At 62.6% G+C, this 19248-nt stretch overlaps 1 protein-coding gene across 1 annotated transcript; it reads left to right on the top strand.

Annotated features, from left to right (window-relative positions):
* Window positions 1-12197: 12197 nt before the first annotated feature.
* LOC137461027 (phostensin-like) lies at window positions 12198-17310 on the top strand. Its single transcript, XM_068170983.1, has 4 exons — window positions 12198-12306; window positions 12420-13450; window positions 16171-16417; window positions 16947-17310. The coding sequence occupies exons 1-4, from the start codon at window positions 12198-12200 to the stop codon at window positions 16964-16966; spliced, it is 1407 nt and encodes a 468-aa protein (XP_068027084.1). The 3' UTR covers window positions 16967-17310.
* The last annotated feature ends 1938 nt before the right edge of the window (window positions 17311-19248 follow it).

Here is a 19248-nt window from a genome sequence, read left to right as displayed (position 1 = left end):
AATCCCAGAGGGGATTCCAAGGGATTCAGAGGGATCTGGGGAGGGGGGAACCTCGGGGAGAACCCTGAGGGTCCAAGGATCTCACTCAGGATGGGGAGGATCTGGGGGGAGGTTTGGGGGGGGATCCCAGAAGGATCTAAGTCGGGGGGGGTGGGGGGTGTCCATGGTGTGGGGAGGAGATCAGGAAGGATCCCGGGGGTGGATCCCGAGGACCAGGATGGGGGAGAATGAGGGAATGGGGGGAGGGCAAATCGGGGGGGGGGGATTCAAGGGGGGGGTAGTGTGGGGATGTCTGTGGTGGGGAGGGGATCAGGAGGGATCCTGGGGGGCATGGAGGGAGCAGGATGTGGGGAGGGGAATTTTGGGGGGGATCCCGGGAGGCGGGGGGGGGGGAGGGGGATCCACGGTACGGGGGTGGGGGATCAGGAGGGATCCAGGGAGGGGATCAGGAGGGATCCGTCGCCGGGAGCTGGGGGAGCTGGGGGGGGAGGGAAGGGAACCTCGAAGCTGTTCCAACCTCCTTGAGCCGCCAGAGGGGCGCCGCTCGCGCGACCCTACCCTAACATCCCCCTTGGCCCCCTCCCTTCCCCAAGCCCCTCCCCCCTTCTGCCCCCGCCCCTCCCCCCTGCCTCCTCCTCCCTCCCTCCCTCCCGCCCCCCCCCCCCCTTTGTCTTTCCCCCTCGCACACAAAGAACCCAAACCCCTCCCCCCCCTCCTCCTCCTCCTCCAACCATTCCCCGGAGGGGGCTCTTCGGGGACAACCCCCCCCCCAAAGCCCTCCCCCCCCCCCCTCCTTGGCTCCCTCCCCCCCGGCCCCCCCGCCCCCCCCCCGGAATTCCTGGGTTCCGGCCACAAATCTCCTCCCTCCTCTCCCCCTCCCCCCCCACGCCCTCATTCCTTCCCCCCCTCCCCCCTCCTCAAAGTGGGGGGGGGGCCCCCCCCCCCCCTTCCCCCCTCCCTCCCCGCCCTATCCCCCCTCCCCCCCCCGCGAAAATCCTCTTTACGTCTCCCTCCCTCCTCCTCCTCCTCCTTCTTCTTCCTCCCTCCTTCCTCCTCCTCCTCCTGCCCCCCCCCCCTCCAACTCCTTCCCTGCTCCCCCCCCCACCCCCTTCCCCCTCCCTCCCCCCCCCCCAAAGGTCCCTCCCGGACGCTGCTCCCAAGCTCCCATCCCCGGGGTGAGTATTTGGGGGGAGGGGGAGACACCCCCCCTCGACCCTCCCCCCCCTCCCCCCCCTTCTAGGATTATTTGGGGGGGGGGGGGGAGGGGGTTGGGGATTTCCCTCCCCCCCTCCCCCCCTTCCTCCTTCCTCTTCTTCCTCTCCCAAACCTCCGCCCAGCGCTGACAATGGAAACGGAGACGTCCGGACCCCCCCCCCCCCGCACCCCCCGCCGAACCTTCTTAATCCCCCCACACACACCAAATACCTGGGGGTTTCCCCACCCCCTCCCCCCCGCCTCGACTCCCGCCCCCCCCCTCAAATCCCTGCCTCCCCCCCCCCCCCGGCCAGTTTCCCGCCCAAAATCGCTTCCCAAGGACCCCTCCCCCCCCCCAAATAAAAATGTCCTGGGGACCCCCCGCCCTAAATTCCTGGGGTCTGAGCTCCCCCACCATAGATTCCTCCCCCCCCCGGTGTCCCGTGCCCCCCTCAAGTTCTTCTCCCCCCCCCCCCCCCAGCTTTGGCTCCGTCTCTGCCGGACCGCGGCCGCACCCTGCCCAGAGCCCGGGGGAGGTTTCAGGGGTGGGGGGAGGGTTGAGAAGGGTTGGGGACCCCCCCCCCCAGATTCTTGGGACCGCCCTCAGATTTCTGGGGCCCCCCTGAACTTTTGGGACCTCCCCAGGCTCTTAGGACCACACCACACACACCCCCCCCAAATCCTGGGGTTCCTCCCAAACTCTTGGGAGCCAGCCGGATACTTGGGACGCCCCCACCCCCGACCTCTAGGGACCCCCCCCCAGACCCCTGGGTCCTCTCTGGATTCTTAGGGACCCCCCCAAGACTTTAGGGGACTCCCCCCAGCTCCCCTCCAATCCTGCATCTTCTGTCCCTGTCCCACTCCAAAGTAGCCTCTGGCCCCAACCCTGGTGGCCTTGATAGCCACAACCTTGGTGGCCTCTGGTGCCCTTGGTGGCCTCTGGTGGTCACAACCTTGGTGGCCCCAGCCCATCCCTGGGGGCTCCCCAAGGTTCCTCAACCTTGGATCTTCTGCCTCCTCCATCCTTGGTTCCTCCATCCTTGGTTCCTCCATCCTTGGTTGCTGCTCCTTGGTCCCTCCATGCTTGGTCCCTCCATGCTTGGTTCCTCCATTCCTGGTTCCTCCATCCTTGGTTCCTCCATCCTTGGCTCCTCCATCCATGGTTCCTGCTCCTGGATTCCTCCCATCCTTGGTTCCTCCATCCTTGGTTTCTCCATCCTTGGCTCCTGCTCCTTGGTTCCTCCATCCCTGGTTCCTCCATCCATGGCTCCCCCATCCTTGGTTCCTCCATCCTTGGTTTCTCCATCCCTGGTTCCTCCATCCTTGGTTCCTCCATCCATGGTTCCTCCTCCTGGGTTCCTGCTCCTTGGTTCCTCCATCCTTTGTTTTTCCATCCTTGGTTCCTACATCCAAGGCTCCTCCATCCATAGTTCCTCCATCCTTGGATCCTGCTCCTTGGTTCCTCCATCCTTGGTTTCTCCATCCCTGGTTCCTCCATCCTTGGTTCCTCCATCCATAGTTCCTCCATCCTTGGATCCTGCTCCTTGGTTCCTCCATCCTTGGTTTCTCCATCCTTGGTTCCTCCATCCACGGCTCCTCCATCCTTGCTTCCTACTCCTTGGTTCCTCCATTCTTGGTTCCTCCTCCTGGGTTCCTGCTCCTTGGTTCCTCCATCCATGGTTCCTCCATCCATGGTTCCTCCATCCATGGTTCCTCCATCCTTGGTTCCTGCTCCTTGGTTCCTCCATCCTTGGTCCCTCCATCCATGGCTCCTCCATCCATGTCTCCTCCATCCTTGGTTCCTCCATCCCTGGTTCCTGCATCCTTGGTTCCTGCTCCTTGGTTCCTCCATCCTTTGTTCCTCCATCCTTGGTTACTCCATCATGTTTCCTCCTCCTGGGTTCCTGCTCCTTGGTTCCTCCATCCATAGCTCCTCCATCCATGGTTCCTCCATCCATGGTTCCTCCATCATTGGTTCTTCCATCCATGGCTCCTCCATCCATGGTTCCTCCATCCTTAGTTCCTGCTCCTTGGTTCCTCCATCCATAGCTCCTCCATCCATGGTTCCTCCATCATTGGTTCTTCCATCCATGGTTCCTCCATCCATGGTTCCTCCATCCTTAGTTCCTGCTCCTTGGTTCCTCCATCCTTGGTTTCTCCATCCTTGGTTCCTCCATCCATGGTTCCTCCATCATTGGTTCCTCCATCCATGGTTCCTCCATCCTTAGTTCTTGCTCCTTGGTTCCTCCATCCTTGGTTTCTCCATCCTTGGTTCCTCCATCCTTGGTTACTCCATCATGGTTCCTCCTCCTGGGTTCCTGCTCCTTGGTTCCTCCATCCATAGCTCCTCCATCCATAGCTCCTCCATCCATAGCTCCTCCATCCATGGTTCCTCCATCCATGGTTCCTCCATCCATGGCTCCTCCATCCTTAGTTCCTGCTCCTTGGTTCCTCCATCCATGGTTCCTCCATCCATGGTTCCTCCTCCTGGGTTCCTGCTCCTTGGTTCCTCCATCATTTGCTTTTCCATCCTTGGTTCCTACATCCATGGCTCCTCCATCCTTGGTTTCTCTACCTTGGTTCCTCCATCCTTGGTTCCTCCATCCATGGTTCCTCCATCCTTGGATCCTCCATCCTTGGTTCCTGCTCCTTGGTTCCTCCATCCTTGGTTTCTCCATCCTTGGTTCCTCCATCCACGGCTCCTCCATCCTTGCTTCCTACTCCTTGGTTCGTCCATTCTTGGTTCCTCCTCCTGGGTTCCTGCTCCTTGGTTCCTCCATCCTTGGTTTCTCCATCCTTGGTTCCTCCATCCATGGCTCCTCCATCCATGTCTCCTCCATCCTTGGTTCCTCCATCCTTGGTTCCTGCTCCTTGGTTCCTCCATCCTTGGTCCCTCCATCCATGGTTCCTCCATCCATGGCTCCTCCATCATTGGTTCCTCCATCCATGGTTCCTCCATCCATGGCTCCTCCATCCTTGGTTCCTCCATCCTTGGTTCCTGCTCCTTGGTTCCTCCATCCTTGGTTCCTGCATCCATGGTTCCTCCATCATTGGTTCCTCCATCCATGGTTCCTCCATCCATGGCTCCTCCATCCTTGGTTCCTCCATCCCTGCTTCCTCCATCCTTGGTTCCTCCATCCATGGTTCCTCCATCCCTGCTTCCTCCATCCTTGGTTCCTGCTCCTTGATTCCTCCATCCTTGGTTCCTCCATCCATGGCTCTTCCATCCATGGTTCCTCCATCCTTGGTTCCTCCATCCTTGGTTCCTCCATCCCTGCTTCCTCCATCCTTGGTTCCTCCATCCATAGCTCCTCCATCCTTGGTTCCTCCATCCTTGGTTCCTCCATCCTTGGTTCCTCCATCCTTGGTTCCTCCATCCCTGCTTCCTCCATCCTTGGTTCCTGCTCCTTGGTTCCTCCATCCTTGGTTTTTCCACCCTTGGTTCCTCCATCCATGGCTCCTCCATCCTTGGTTCCTCCATCCATGGTTCCTCCTCCTGGGTTCCTGCTCCTTGGTTCCTCCATCCTTTGTTTTTCCATCCTTGGTTCCTACATCCAAGGCTCCTCCATCCATAGTTCCTCCATCCTTGGATCCTGCTCCTTGGTTCCTCCATCCTTGGTTTCTCCATCCTTGGTTCCTCCATCCACGGCTCCTCCATCCTTGGTTCCTACTCCTTGTTTCCTCCATTCTTGGTTCCTCCTCCTGGGTTCCTGCTCCTTGGTTCCTCCATCCATGGTTCCTCCATCCATGGTTCCTCCATCCTTGGTTCCTGCTCCTTGGTTCCTCCATCCTTGGTTTCTCCTTGGTTCCTCCATCCTTGGTTGCTCCATCCTTGGTTTCTCCTTGGTTCCTCCATCCTTGGTTCCTCCATCCTTGGATCCTCCATCCTTGGTTCCTGCTCCTTGGTTCCTCCATCCTTGGTTCCTCCATCCATGGCTCCTCCATCCTTGGTTCCTCCATCCTTGGTTTCTCCTTGGTTCCTCCATCCTTGGTTCCTCCATCCATGGTTCCTCCATCCTTGGTTCCTGCTCCTTGGTTCCTCCATCCTTGGTCCCTCCATCCATGGCTCCTCCATCCTTGGTTTTTCCATCCTTGGTTCCTCCATCCATGGCTCCTCCATCCATGGCTCCTCCATCCTTGGTTCCTCCATCCCTGGTTCCTGCATCCTTGGTTCCTGCTCCTTGGTTTCTCCATCCTTGGTTCCTCCATCCTTGGTTACTCCATCATGTTTCCTCCTCCTGGGTTCCTGCTCCTTTGTTCCTCCATCCATAGCTCCTCCATCCATGGTTCCTCCATCATTGGTTCTTCCATCCATGGCTCCTCCATCCATGGTTCCTCCATCCTTAGTTCCTGCTCCTTGGTCCCTCCATCCATAGCTCCTCCATCCATGGTTCCTCCATCCATGGTTCCTCCATCCATGGTTCCTCCATCCTTAGTTCCTGCTCCTTGGTTCCTCCATCCATGGTTCCTCCATCCATGGTTCCTCCTCCTGGGTTCCTGCTCCTTGGTTCCTCCATCATTTGTTTTTCCATCCTTGGTTCCTACATCCATGGCTCCTCCATCCTTGGTTTCTCTACCTTGGTTCCTCCATCCTTGGTTCCTCCATCCATGGTTCCTCCATCCTTGGATCCTCCATCCTCTGTTCCTGCTCCTTGGTTCCTCCATCCTTGGTTTCTCCATCCTTGCTTCCTCCATCCACGGCTCCTCCATTCTTGCTTCCTACTCCTTGGTTCCTCCATTCTTGGTTCCTCCTCCTGGGTTCCTGCTCCTTGGTTCCTCCATCCTTGGTTCCTCCATCCTTGGTTCCTCCATCCATGGCTCCTCCATCCTTGGTTCCTACTCCTTGGTTCCTCCATCCTTGGTTCCTCCATCCTTGGTTTCTCCTTCTTGGTTCCTCCATCCTTGGTTCCTCCACCCATGGATCCTCCATCCTTGGATCCTCCATCCTTGGTTCCTGCTCCTTGGTTCCTCCATCCTTGGTCCCTCCATCCATGGCTCCTCCATCATTGCTTCCTCCATCCATGGTTCCTCCATCCATGGCTCCTCCATCATTGGTTCCTCCATCCATGGTTCCTCCATCCATGGCTCCTCCATCCTTGGTTCCTCCATCCATAGCTCCTCCATCCTTGGTTCCTCCATCCTTGGTTCCTCCATCCTTGGTTCCTCCATCCCTGCTTCCTCCATCCTTGGTTCCTACTCCTTGGTTCCTCCATCCTTGGTTCCTCCATCCATAGCTCCTCCATCCTTGGTTCCTCCATCCATGGTTCCTCCATCCTTGGTTCCTCCATCCATGGTTCCTGCTCCTTGGTTCCTCCATCCTTTGTTTTTCCATCCTTGGTTCCTCCATCCATGGCTCCTCCATCCTTGGTTCATCGATCCTTGGTTCCTGCTACTTGGTTCCTCCATCCATGGCTCCTCCATCCTTGGCTCCTACTCCTTGGTTCCTCCATCCATAGTTCCTCCATCCATGGCTCCTCCATCTTTGGTTCCTCGTCTTTGGTTCCTGCTCTTTCGTTCCTCCATCCTTTGTTCCTCTATCCTTGGTTCCTGCTCCTTGGCTCCTCCATCCTTGGTTCCTGCACCTGAGTTCCTCCATTCTTGGTTCCTCCTCCTTAGTTCCTCCATCCTTGGTTCCTCCATCCCTGGTTCCTGCATCCTTGGTTCCTGCTCCTTGGTTTCTCCATCCTTGGTTCCTCCATCCTTGGTTACTCCATCATGTTTCCTCCTCCTGGGTTCCTGCTCCTTGGTTCCTCCATCCATAGCTCCTCCATCCATGGTTCCTCCATCCATGGTTCCTCCATCATTGGTTCTTCCATCCATGGCTCCTCCATCCATGGTTCCTCCATCCTTAGTTCCTGCTCCTTGGTCCCTCCATCCATAGCTCCTCCATCCATGGTTCCTCCATCCATGGTTCCTCCATCCATGGTTCCTCCATCCTTAGTTCCTGCTCCTTGGTTCCTCCATCCATGGTTCCTCCATCCATGGTTCCTCCTCCTGGGTTCCTGCTCCTTGGTTCCTCCATCATTTGTTTTTCCATCCTTGGTTCCTACATCCATGGCTCCTCCATCCTTGGTTTCTCTACCTTGGTTCCTCCATCCTTGGTTCCTCCATCCATGGTTCCCCCATCCTTGGATCCTCCATCCTCTGTTCCTGCTCCTTGGTTCCTCCATCCTTGGTTTCTCCATCCTTGCTTCCTCCATCCACGGCTCCTCCATTCTTGCTTCCTACTCCTTGGTTCCTCCTCCTGGGTTCCTGCTCCTTGGTTCCTCCATCCTTGGTTCCTCCATCCATGGCTCCTCCATCCTTGGTTCCTACTCCTTGGTTCCTCCATCCTTGGTTCCTCCATCCTTGGTTTCTCCTTCTTGGTTCCTCCATCCTTGGTTCCTCCACCCATGGATCCTCCATCCTTGGATCCTCCATCCTTGGTTCCTGCTCCTTGGTTCCTCCATCCTTGGTCCCTCCATCCATGGCTCCTCCATCATTGGTTCCTCCATCCATGGTTCCTCCATCCATGGCTCCTCCATCATTGGTTCCTCCATCCATGGTTCCTCCATCCATAGCTCCTCCATCCTTGGTTCCTCCATCCTTGGTTCCTCCATCCTTGGTTCCTCCATCCCTGCTTCCTCCATCCTTGGTTCCTACTCCTTGGTTCCTCCATCCTTGGTTCCTCCATCCATAGCTCCTCCATCCTTGGTTCCTCCATCCATGGTTCCTCCATCCTTGGTTCCTCCATCCATGGTTCCTGCTCCTTGGTTCCTCCATCCTTTGTTTTTCCATCCTTGGTTCCTCCATCCATGGCTCCTCCATCCTTGGTTCATCGATCCTTGGTTCCTGCTACTTGGTTCCTCCATCCATGGCTCCTCCATCTTTGGTTCCTCGTCTTTGGTTCCTGCTCTTTCGTTCCTCCATCCTTTGTTCCTCTATCCTTGGTTCCTGCTCCTTGGCTCCTCCATCCTTGGTTCCTGCACCTGAGTTCCTCCATTCTTGGTTCCTCCTCCTTAGTTCCTCCCTCCTTGGTTCCTCCATCCTTGGTTTCTCCATCCTTGGTATCTGCTCCTTGGTTCCTCCATCCTTGGTTCCTCCATCCATGGCTCCTCCATCCTTGGTTCCTGCTCCTTGGTTCCTCCATCCTTGGTTCCTCCATCCTTGGTATCTGCTCCTTGGTTCCTCCATCCTTGGTTCCTCCATCCATGGTTCCTCCATCCTTGGTTCCTCCTCCTTGGTTCCTCCATCCTTGGTTCCTCCATCCATGGTTCCTCCATCCATGGTTTCTCCGTCCTTGGTTCCTGCTCCTTGGTTCCTCCATCAATGGCTCCTGCTCCCTGGTTCCTCCATCCATGGTTCCTCCATCCATGGCTCCCCCATCCTTGGTCCCTCCATTTATGGTTCCTGCTCCTTGGCTCCTCCATCCTTGGTTCCTGCACCTGAGTTCCTCCATTCTTGGTTCCTCCTCCTTAGTTCCTCCCTCCTTGGTTCCTCCATCCTTGGTTTCTCCATCCTTGGTATCTGCTCCTTGGTTCCTCCATCCTTGGTTCCTCCATCCATGGCTCCTCCATCCTTGGTTCCTGCTCCTTGGTTCCTCCATCCTTGGTTCCTCCATCCTTGGTATCTGCTCCTTGGTTCCTCCATCCTTGGTTCCTCCATCCATGGTTCCTCCATCCTTGGTTCCTCCTCCTTGGTTCCTCCATCCTTGGTTCCTCCATCCATGGTTCCTCCATCCATGGTTTCTCCGTCCTTGGTTCCTGCTCCTTGGTTCCTCCATCAATGGCTCCTGCTCCCTGGTTCCTCCATCCATGGTTCCTCCATCCATGGCTCCCCCATCCTTGGTCCCTCCATTTATGGTTCCTGCTCCTTGGTTCCTCCATCCTTGGTTCCTCCATCCTTGGATCCTCCATCCTTGCTTCCTGATCCTTGGTTCCTGCTCCTTGGTTCCTCCATCCACGGCTCTTCCATCCTTGGTTCCTACTCCTTGGTTCCTCCATTCTTGGTTCCTCCTCCTGGGTTCCTGCTGCTTGGTTCCTCCATCCTTGTTTTCTCCATCCATGGTTCCTCCATCCATGGTTCCTCCATCCTTGGATCCTCCATCCTTGGTCCCTCCATCCATGGCTCCTCCATCTTTGGTTCCTCCATCCATGGTTCCTCCATCCATGGCTCCTCCATCTTTGGTTCCTCCATCCTTGGTTCCTCCATCCTTGGATCCTCCATCCTTGCTTCCTGATCCTTGGTTCCTGCTCCTTGGTTCCTCCATCCTTGGATCCTCCATCCTTGGATCCTCCATCCTTGGTTCCTCCATTTTTGGTTCCTGCTTCTTGGTTCTTCCATCCTTGCTTCCTGACCCTTGGTTCCTGCTCCTTGGTTCCTACTCCTCTTCTCCCTCCATCCTTGGTGCCTCCATCCTTGGTTTCTCCACCTTTGTTCTTCTACCATCTCCACCAACATTTTCCCAACCTCATCTCAACCAACCCTACCCCAACCAACCCATCCCAACCTCAACCAACCCAAGCCTATGAACCCCAAACCCTTGGTCCTTCCTCCTTGTTTCCTTCTCCATCCTTGGTTCCTCCTCTTTGGTTCCTCCTCCTTGGTTCCTCCCCTTTGGTTCCTCCCTCATCCCCAACCCAACTGAACCCAATCCAACCAACCCCAACCCCCTGGCTTTTCCTCCTTGGTTCCTCATACATACCCAACCCAACCCTAGCTCCTCCAGCCCAACCACCCCCAACCCCACGCAACCTCCCCCAACCAACCCAACCCAACCCAACCCAACCTGCCCCAACCCAGACAACCCAACCTCCCCCAACCAACCCAACCCAACCAACCCAACCTCCCCCAACCAACCCAACCCAACCTGCCCCAACCCAGACAACCCAACCTCCCCCAACCAACCCAACCCAACCCAACCCAACCTGCCCCAACCTAGACAACCCAACCTCCCCCAACCAACCCAACCCAACCCAACCCAACCTGCCCCAACCCAGACAACCCAACCTCCCCCAACCAACCCAACCCAACCAACCCAACCTCCCCCAACCAACCCAACCCAACCTGCCCCAACCCAGACAACCCAACCTCCCTCAACCAACCCAACCCAACCTGCCCCAACTCAACCTGCCCCAACCCAACCTGCCCCAACCCAAGTCAACCCAACCTCCTTCAATTCAACTCAACCCAACCTCCTCCAGCCCAACCACCCCCAACCCAACCAACTCAACCCAACCTGCCTCAACCCAACTTCCCCCAACCAACCCAACCCAACCAACTCAACCTCCCCCAACTCAACCCAACCTCCTCCAGCCCAACCTCCCCGAACCAACTCAACCCAACCTCCCCCAACCCAACCAACCCAACCCAACCAACGCAACCTCCCCCAACTCAACCCAACCAACTCAACCCAACCCAACTCAACCAACCCAATCCAACCTCGCCCAACCCAACCCCTTGGTTCTTCCACCTTGGTTCCTCTGCCATCCTAAACCCCGACCTCCCCCAACCAACCCAACCCAACTTCACCTAATCCAGCCCAACCTCACCCAACCCAATCCAACCTCCCCCAACCCTTCCAACTCAACCCAACCCAACCTTGCCTAACCCAACCCCTTGGTTCTTTCACTTTGGTGCCTCCTTCATTCTTGGTTCCTCCACCTTGATTCTTCCACCATCCTAAACCCCAACCTCCCCCAAGACAACCCAACCCAACCTCACCTAATCCAGCCCAATCTCCCCCAACTCAGCCTAACCTTCCCCAACCCAATCTCCCCCAACTCAGCCCAACCTTCCCCAACCCAACCTCACCTAATCCAACCCAACCTTGCCCAACTCAACCCAACTTCGCCCAACTCAACCCAACCTCGCCCAACTCAACCCAACCTCGCCCAACCCAATCCAACCTCCCCCAACTCAACCTCCCCCAACCCAACCCAACCCAACCTCCCCCAACTGAACCTCCCCAAACCCAACCCAACCCAACCTGCCCCAACCAACTCAACTCAACCAAGCCAACCCCTTGGTTCTTCCACCTTGGTTCCTCCTCCATCCTTGGTTCCTCCACCTTGGTTCCTCCACCATCCCCAACCCCACCCTCCCCCAGCCCATCTCAACCCAACCCAACCTCCCCAAACCCAACCCCACTCAACCAACCCAACCTCCCCCAACCCAACCCAACCCAACCAACCTAACCCAACTTTGCCTAACCCAACCCCTTGGTTCTTCCACCTTAGTTCCTCCACCATTCATGGTTCCCCCACCTTGGTTCTTCCACCATCCCAAACCCCAACCCAACCTCCCCCAACTCAACTCAACCAACCCAACCCTGCCTAACCCAACCCCTTGGTTCTTCCACCTTGGTTTCTCCTCCATCCTTGGTTCTTCCACCTTGGTTCCTCCACCATCCCAAACCCCAACTTCCCCCAGCCCAACTCAGCCTGACCAACCCCATCCAACCAACCCACTCAACCCAATTCAACCCAACCCAACCTCACCGCTGCCCCCTGCAGGCCATGGCGGTGCCAGGCTGGAAGCTGCAGCTGCTGGAGCGGCGCCGGAGGGAGGAGGAAGCAGCCAGGCGCAGGGAGAGGGAGCAGAGGGACAGAGCAGCTCAGCTCCCCCCCCTGGAAACGAGAGCTGCTGGAGCGCCGCCGAGCCAAGGCCACCCCCACCCCCACCACCCCTCCCCCCCCCCCCACCCCCCCAGCCCCCCCCAGGCCGAGCTGCAACCTCCCTGGGCTCAGGCCAGGCCTGGCTGAGCCGCAGCGAGGAGGCCCTGGAGCGGTGTGGGGCTGGGGATCCCCCCCGGGGCAGGGTCAGTCGGCTGCTGAGTCGCTTTGCCGCCGCCACCCACCAGCAGGGGGAGCCCTGCCAGATCCCTCAGCACCGAGGGGCGGCCCCAGGGGGCTGGGCAGTGGTGGGGGAGAGGGGGAGATGAGGGGGAGGGGGAGGAAGAGGAGGAGGAGGAGAGAGGAGGAGGGGTAAGCAAGGGCTTGGGGGTGGTTGAAGGGCTGGGGGCCATGAAGGGGATGGGAACAGGTGAGGGGCTGGAGGCCACCAAGGGCTTGGGGACAGTAGAAGGTCTGAGGACCACTAAGGGCTTGGGGACCAGCAGGAGCCTGGGGACAGGTGAGGGTCTGGAGGCCACCCAGGGCTTGGGGTCAGTCGATGGCCTGCAGGTGGCTGAGCCCCAGAGGGTAGCCAAGGGCCAGGGGTTGGCCACCAGCCCAGGGTCACCTGAGGGCCGGGGGAGCACCAAGGGCCTGGGGGTGGCCAAAGGCTGGGGGGGCAGCTGAGGGCCAAGGGCCAGCTGAGGGCTCTAAGGTCAAGGGCGGTGGCAGCCCAGGGTCACCTGAGGGCTTGGGGACAGTTGGTGGCCCCAGGGAGCTGGGGACAGCTGAGGAGCAGGGAGTGGCCAGGGGGAGGGTCAGGAGCTGGAAGGTGGCTGAGGGCTGGGGGACAGCAGGAGGTCAGGAGACAGCAGGAGGCCAATGGCCACCAAGCCAGGGGCCAGCAGGAGGTCAGGGGTCACCAGGCCAGGGGCCAGCAGGACAAGGGTCAGCAGGAGGCCAGGGGCCAGCAGGAGGTCAGGGGCCAGCAGGAGGTCAGGGGTCACCAGGCCAGGGGCCAGCAGGAGGTCAGGGGTCACCAGGCCAAGGGCTACCAGGAGGCCAATGGCCACCAGGATGCCAAGTGCCACTCCCAGCAGGCCAGGAGCGCCCCCTGGTGGCAGCCGAAGGCCAACCTTCAACCCAACCTCCTGCTGCCACCACCCCTCCCCCAGCTTCCCTCTTCCTCCTCTTCCTCCTCCTCGTCCCCCCCCGCGGCGGCCGGCAGGTGGCGCCGGGGAGTCGCCCAGCGCTGCCCTGGGCGGTGGTGGCCCCAGGGGCGGCGGTGGTGGCCCCCAGGGTGGCGTCCCCTCCTCGGCGACCACCAGCAGCATGCGAGGAGGAGGAGGAGGAGGAGGAGGTGGAGGAAGAGGAGGCCCCCGGCGCCAGCCCCCCCCCCAGCCCTTCCCACCCTGCCCTGCAGCGCCGCAGCGGCAACACCATCACCGTCAGGCCCCGGAGGGGGGGGGGCCGGGGGGGGCCAACGGGGGCGGCCCCGGGGCCACCAACCCCCCCAGGGGCCACCAACCCCCCCGGGGCCGTCCCCTGCCCCCCCGGGGACCCCCAAGAAGAGATACCCCCGGGCGGAGGAGATCCAGGTGATCGGCGGCTACCTGGCGCTGCCCCGCTCCTGCCTGGCCAAGAGCGACCCCCACAGGAAGAAGGTAGGGCCGGGGGGGGCCCCCGGGGGGCCTCTCCTGGACCTCTGTGGCAGCTCAGGGCCCGGCAGCTCAGCCTGACCCAACCCGACCTGACCCTCCCTGTCCCCTCCCCGTGTCCCCTCCGGGCCACCAGCTGCCCCCCACCCCCTCTGGCCCCCTCCTGATGTCCCCTCAGGGCCCCCCCGGTGATGCCAACTGCCTGTTGGGTGCCCAGCCCCATGTCCCCTCAGGGGCCACCCAGGTGCCACCAGGGCCCCCTGAGGTGCCACCCCCCCTCTGTCCCCCCCCCCCGACCCCTCAGGTCCCTCCATGTCCCCTCCAGGACCTTCCTGTCCCCAGCCCTGCTCCATGTCCCTGCCCTGTCCCCAGCCCTGCTCCTTGTCCCCCTCCTGCTCCTCCTTGTCCCCAGCCCTGCTCCTTGTCCCCATCCTTGTCCCCAACCTTCTTGTCCCCTCCAGGACCTTCCTGTTTCCATCCCTGCTCCTTGTCCCCTCCTGCTCCTCCTTGTCCCCAACCTTGGTCCTTGTCCCCAACCTTCTTGTCCCCCCTCCTTGTCTCATCCAGGACCTCCCTGTCCCCATCCCTGGTCCTTGTCCCCATCCTTGTCCCCAACCTTCTTGTCCTCCCTCCTTGTCCCTGCCCTGTCCCCATCCCTGCTCCTTGTCCCCTCCTGCTCCTCCTTGTCCCCAGCCCTGCTCCTTGTCCCCTCCTGCTCCTCCTTGTCCCCAGCCCTGCTCCTTGTCCCCTCCTGCTCCTCCTTGTCCCCAGCCCTGCTCCTTGTCCCCTCCTGGCTGTCCCTTGTCCCCATCCCTGCTCCTTGTCCCCATCCTTGCCCCCAACTTTCTTGTCCCCTCCAGGACCTTCCTGTCTCCATCCCTGCTCCCTGTCCCCATCCCTGCTCCTTGTCCCCATCCTTCTTGTCCTCCCTCCTTGTCCCCTCCATGTCCCTGCCCTGTCCCCATCCCTGCTCCTTGTCCCCTCCTGGCTGTTCCTTGTCCCCAGCCTTGAGCTCTGTCCCCTCCTGCTCCTCCTTGTCCCCAGCCCTGCTCCTTGTCCCCTCCTGGCTGTCCCTTGTCCCCATCCCTGCTCCTTGTCCCCTCCTGGCTGTCCCTTGTCCCCATCCCTGCTCCTTGTCCCCTCCTGGCTGTCCCTTGTCCCCATCCCTGCTCCTTGTCCCCTCCTGGCTGTCCCTTGTCCCCAGCCTTGAGCTCTGTCCCCTCCTGCTCCTCCTTGGCCCCAACCCTGCTCCTGGGCCCCTCCTGGATCTCCTTGGCTCCATCTGTGTCCCCTCCTGGTCTTCCTTGTCCCCATCCCTGGTCCTGATCCCCTCCTGGCCCTCCCTGTCCCCAGCCCTGAGCTGTGTCCCCTCCCTGTCCCCATCTTTGTCCCTTCCTGCCTGTCCCCCCCTGTCCCCCTCCCCATTCAGGGGACAGTTGTGTGCAGGCTGAGCTTGGGGACACTTTGGGGGGGGCCCTTCGAGGTCCCTCTTTTGGGGGGGGTCCCTTTTAGGGTCCCTCTCTGGGGGGGGTCTCCTCAAGGTCCCTTTTGGGTCCCTCCTTTGGGGGGGGTCTCCTCGAGGTCCCTTTGGGGGGAGTCCCTTTTAGGGTCCCTCTTCGGGGGGGGTCTCCCCTCGAGGTCCCTTTCAGAGCCCCCCCCCCCAAAACAGGAAGGCAGAGTGGGGGAGGGGGCAGGGCGCGAGGGGGAGGGGGCAGGAAGTGGTTGGGAGCTGGTGGCAGGGTGGGGGTTGGGTGTCCCCAAGGTCCCCTCCCCCCCCTTGCCACTTCCTCTGTCCCCTCCTTCCCCCCCCCCCCCCGCAAGGGTCACGTGACACCCCCCCCTCCCCCACTCGTTAAGAGGCTTCGTAATTAAGGTTAATCCGATGGGGGGGGGGGGGGGGGGGGGGGGGGAGGATTAATCAGCATCGGGAGGAGAGAGGGGGAGGGGGGGAGGGGACAGGAAGGTCCCCAAGGGAGGGGGGACAAGGGGGGGGGGCACACAACACAGGGCAGGGGACAAGGGGAGGGGAACCAAAGGCTCCTCAGGAGGTGCCCAAGGGGTCCCCGAGGGGTCCCCAGGGCTGTCCCCCCATGTCCCCACGACCCCAGAGTGACTTCAGGGTGACCCCAGGGGTGGCCCTGTCCGGCCCTGTCCCTACATTGTCCCCAGGGTCCCCCCAGGGCTGTCCCCATGACCCCAAGGTGACCCCAGGGTGACCCCAGGGGTGTCCCCACGATCCCAGGGTTACCCCAGGGTGAGCTCAGGGTGCCCCCAGGGCTGTCCCCATGACCCCAAGGTGACCCCAGGGTGCCCCCAGGGTTGCCCCCCGCTGTCCCCACGACCCCAGGGCTGTCCCCAGGGTTGTCCCCAATTGTCCCCACGACCCCAGGGTTACCCCAGGGTGCCCCCAGCATTGTCCCTAACTGTCCCCATGACCCCAAGGGGACCCCAGGGTGACCCCAAGGTGCCCCCAGGGGTGTCCCCAGCTGTCCCCATGACCCCAAGGTGACCCCATGGTGCCCCCAGGGGTGTCTCCAGCTGTCCCCATGACCCCATGGTGACCCCAGGGTGACCCTAGGGTGCCCCCAGGGGTGTCCCCACAACCCCAAGGTGACCTCAGGGTCCCCCTCAGGGGTGCCCCCAACTGTCCCCATGACCCCAAGGGGACCCCAAGGTGCCCCCAGGGCTGTCCCCCAACTGTCCCCCTCCCCCTCCCCCCCCCCCAGCTGCAGCTCTGCTTCAGTGAGCGCCACCTGGAGGAGGTTTTCAGCTACCCCTCGGAGGGAGCTCTGCTGGCAGCCTGGGGCCCCCCCGAGGACTCCCCCCCGAGCCCGGGACCCCCCCCCCGGCACCCCCGCCCCCCACCTCAGCACCTCCCGAGGAGGAGGAGGAGGAAGAGGAAGAGGAGGAGGAGGAAGCCTCCCCGGGGAGGGGCCTGCAGGGGGGCGCTGCGAGCCAGAGCCCTGCTCGTGGGTGAGGGACTGCAGGGGGGCAGTTGGGGGTCTCTAGGTGCTTGGGGAGGGGGCTGGGGGGTCCTGGGGGGGTCCTGGATGGTTGGGGGGAGGGCCCTTGATTTGGGGGGGGGGGGATCCTGGAGTTCTTGGGGGGGGTCCCAGATGCCCTTGGGGGGAGAAGCTGAGGAGGGGTTGAGGGGTCCTGGATGCCTGGGGCAGGGGCTGGGGGGTCCCAGATGCCCGGGGGGGGGGCAGTCGGGGGGGGGGTTGGGGAGGGGGCTGGGGGGGGGTCCCGGATGCCCGGGGGGGGGGCAGGTGGGGGGGGGTTGGGGAGGGGGCTGGGGGGGGTCCCAGATGCCCGGGGGGGGCAGTCGGGGGGGGGGGGTTGGTACTCCCCCGGGTTTTAGGGCCCTGGGGGGGTTGTCCTGGATGGCTGAGGAGGGGTCCTTGGGGGGGGGTCAGAGGGAGGTCCTGGGGGGGCATCGCTGGGGGGCACCTGGACCCCCCCCGAGTCCTGCCTGACCTCCCCTCCCCCTCCCCCCCCCCAGATGAATCCTGCCGGCGGTGACCCTGGCCCCAGCCCCGCGGGGGGGGGCGGGGAGGGTCCCAGCGTTGGGGACCCCCAAACCCATCCCCTCCTCCCCCCTCCCCCCCCCCCCAGACCCCTGCTGGATAGGGCAGAGGGGGGGGGACGGGGAGGGGGGTGGGCAGTAGGCCTCTCCCCCCCCCCGGAGGGGGGCAGGGCAGGACCCAAGGACCAGGACCCCCCCCCAAAAACTACCCCATGGAGGGGGGGGGGGGGGGGAGGGGGGAAAAGGTGTTGCCCCTCCCCCACCCTGGGGACCTCCAGGGGGGGCTCGGGGGGGGGGGAGGAGTTTTCCCCCCCTCTGTTTTGTAGCTTTTTTAAGGTGGGGGAAGGGGGGGGGGGGGGGGGGGAAGACCAAAGCAGTATTAAAGGGGGGGGGGGAGGGGCAAAAGGGCTTTGAGCAAGGTGGGGGAGGGGTGGGGAAGGGCCCTGGGGGGAGAGGCCTGGAGGAGGCTGCCAGCAGCTGGGGGGGGGGGGGACAGGAGGGGGGGAGGGGGAGGGAGGCTGAGGCCTGCTCCTGGCAGTGTGGACTCCTGAGGCCTGCTCTGGGGGCTGAGAGCTTCCTGCTGCAGCTGCAGGCCCTGGCCCTGGGGCAGGGTGATGGAGCCTGAGGCCTCCTGAGGCCTCTTCTCACTGCCACAGCAGCAAGGGCTGAGGCCTGCCCCTGGAGCCTGAGGCCTGCCCCTGGAGCCTGAGGCCTGCTCCTGGAGCCTGAGGCCTGCCCCTGGAGCCTGAGGCCGCCTGCTCCTGTGGCCCACGAAGCCTCTTCCCCTCTCCCCCTCCCCCCCCCCCCCGCCCCGGGCAGGGCTGCGCCGCTGCCTCCTCTCTCTCTCTCTCCCTCCAGCAGTGACAATAAAAGGGACAATGGAAACTGCCTGAGGCCCCTGGGGAGCTGCAGGGGTGGGGGGAGGAAGGGAAGGGGGAGGGGGGGGAGGGGGCAGGGGGGGGGAGGGGGCAGGGGGAGAGAGGGGGGCAGGGGGGGGAGGGGGCAGGGGGGGAGGGGGCAGTGGGGAAGCCTCCCTGGCGACCCCCCGAGGCTGAAGGGCTGAGTTGGGTATGGTTTTCATTGAGCAGGCTGCAGCCTGAGGCCGTGGAAATGAAGCCTGCGGCCTGCCCCTGCGGCCATGGGGCAGCTCGAGCTCCACCCCCAGGGCACCGCAGCCTGGGGCCTGCTCCCGCCGCCCCCTCCCGAGGCTCTCCCGGGACCCCCGCGGCCTCCTCTCGCCGGCGCGGAGCCGGCGGAGCGCGGCACGGGGCAAGGGGGTGGGCGTGGCTACGCCAGGCCGCGTAGCGATTGGCTGGCGCGGCTACGTCACTGCGGCCCCCGCGCTTGGGGGGCGGGGGCTCAGGCCGCCCCCGCCCCGCCCCGCCCCGCGCCGCTTAGTCACGACGACGAGCGAGGCCAGGCGGTGCTGCGATTGGCTGGCGCGGCTACGTCACCGCGCCCGCGCTCTCGGGAGGGGAAGTGGGGGGGGGAAGGGGGAACCCATGCCGCGCCTCCCCGCGCGGCTCGGCCCAGGGCGCACGCGCGAGGCCAGGCCGCACTCCGATTGGCCGCGGGCCCAGGCGCGCTGCGATTGGCCGCGGCGCAGTACGGCGGCCGAGCAGGGCCCCGCGCGGCCATGGCGGCGGTCGGCGCTGGAGCGCTGGGTGTCGGCGAGCTGCAGGAGCCTGCTGGGCCTCAGCGGCCCGCCACGTCCCTGCCTTCCTGGTGGCCCTGGCCGGGCGGCAGCCGCAGCCCGGAGGAGCTGCTGGAGAGGCTGCGCGAGACGGAGGCGCTGCGGGTGGAGGAAGCCGCGGGTCCAGGCCTTCGCCAGGCAGCTATGGGAGAAGGTAGCGAGGGGCAGGGAGGGTGGCGGGGAGGAAGCCCGGGGGGGGAGGGGTTCCTGAGGCTGTGCCCCGAGAGGGGAAGGCAGAGACCAATCAGAGGCTGCGGAGCTCCTGGGGGCTGGGGGAGGGGGCGGGGCCTGCGTGTGGCAGCGCCAATAGGAAGGAGGCTCTGGAGGCAGCGACCCAAGGAGGGGAGAGAGGGCGGAGGGGGCGTGGCCAAGGGACAGGGGGTGTGGCCAGAGACGAGAGGGCGTGGCTTGCATGCATGGCCACCCAGAGGGTGGGGCGCATGGGACGCAGCAACCAATGAGAGACAGTGTGGGCAGAGGGGGTGTGGCCAAGTCCGGGGTGTGGCAAATCATAGTGGGCGTGGCCGGCCGGTAAGGGGCGTGGCTTGCGTGCGTGGCTACCGAGAGGGTGAAGCCTGGGGAAGC

The sequence above is a fragment of the Melanerpes formicivorus genome, unplaced genomic scaffold, assembly GCF_026170545.1.
Source record: "Melanerpes formicivorus ecotype bairdi unplaced genomic scaffold, bMelFor1.0.p_v2 SCAF_1066, whole genome shotgun sequence".
NCBI classification, from domain to species: domain Eukaryota; kingdom Metazoa; phylum Chordata; class Aves; order Piciformes; family Picidae; genus Melanerpes; species Melanerpes formicivorus.
This window is presented reverse-complemented; position numbering and strand designations above follow the sequence as displayed.

Coding starts and splice junctions, on each gene's coding strand:
- LOC137461027 (XM_068170983.1), top strand. CDS start 12,198: ATGAAGGGGATGGGAACAGGTGAGGGGCTGGAGGCCACCAAGGGCTTG. Junction 13,451..16,170: donor GCGACCCCCACAGGAAGAAG/GTAGGGCCGGGG, acceptor CCCCCCCCCCAG/CTGCAGCTCTGCTTCAGTGA. Junction 16,418..16,946: donor AGCCAGAGCCCTGCTCGTGG/GTGAGGGACTGC, acceptor CCCCCCCCCCAG/ATGAATCCTGCCGGCGGTGA.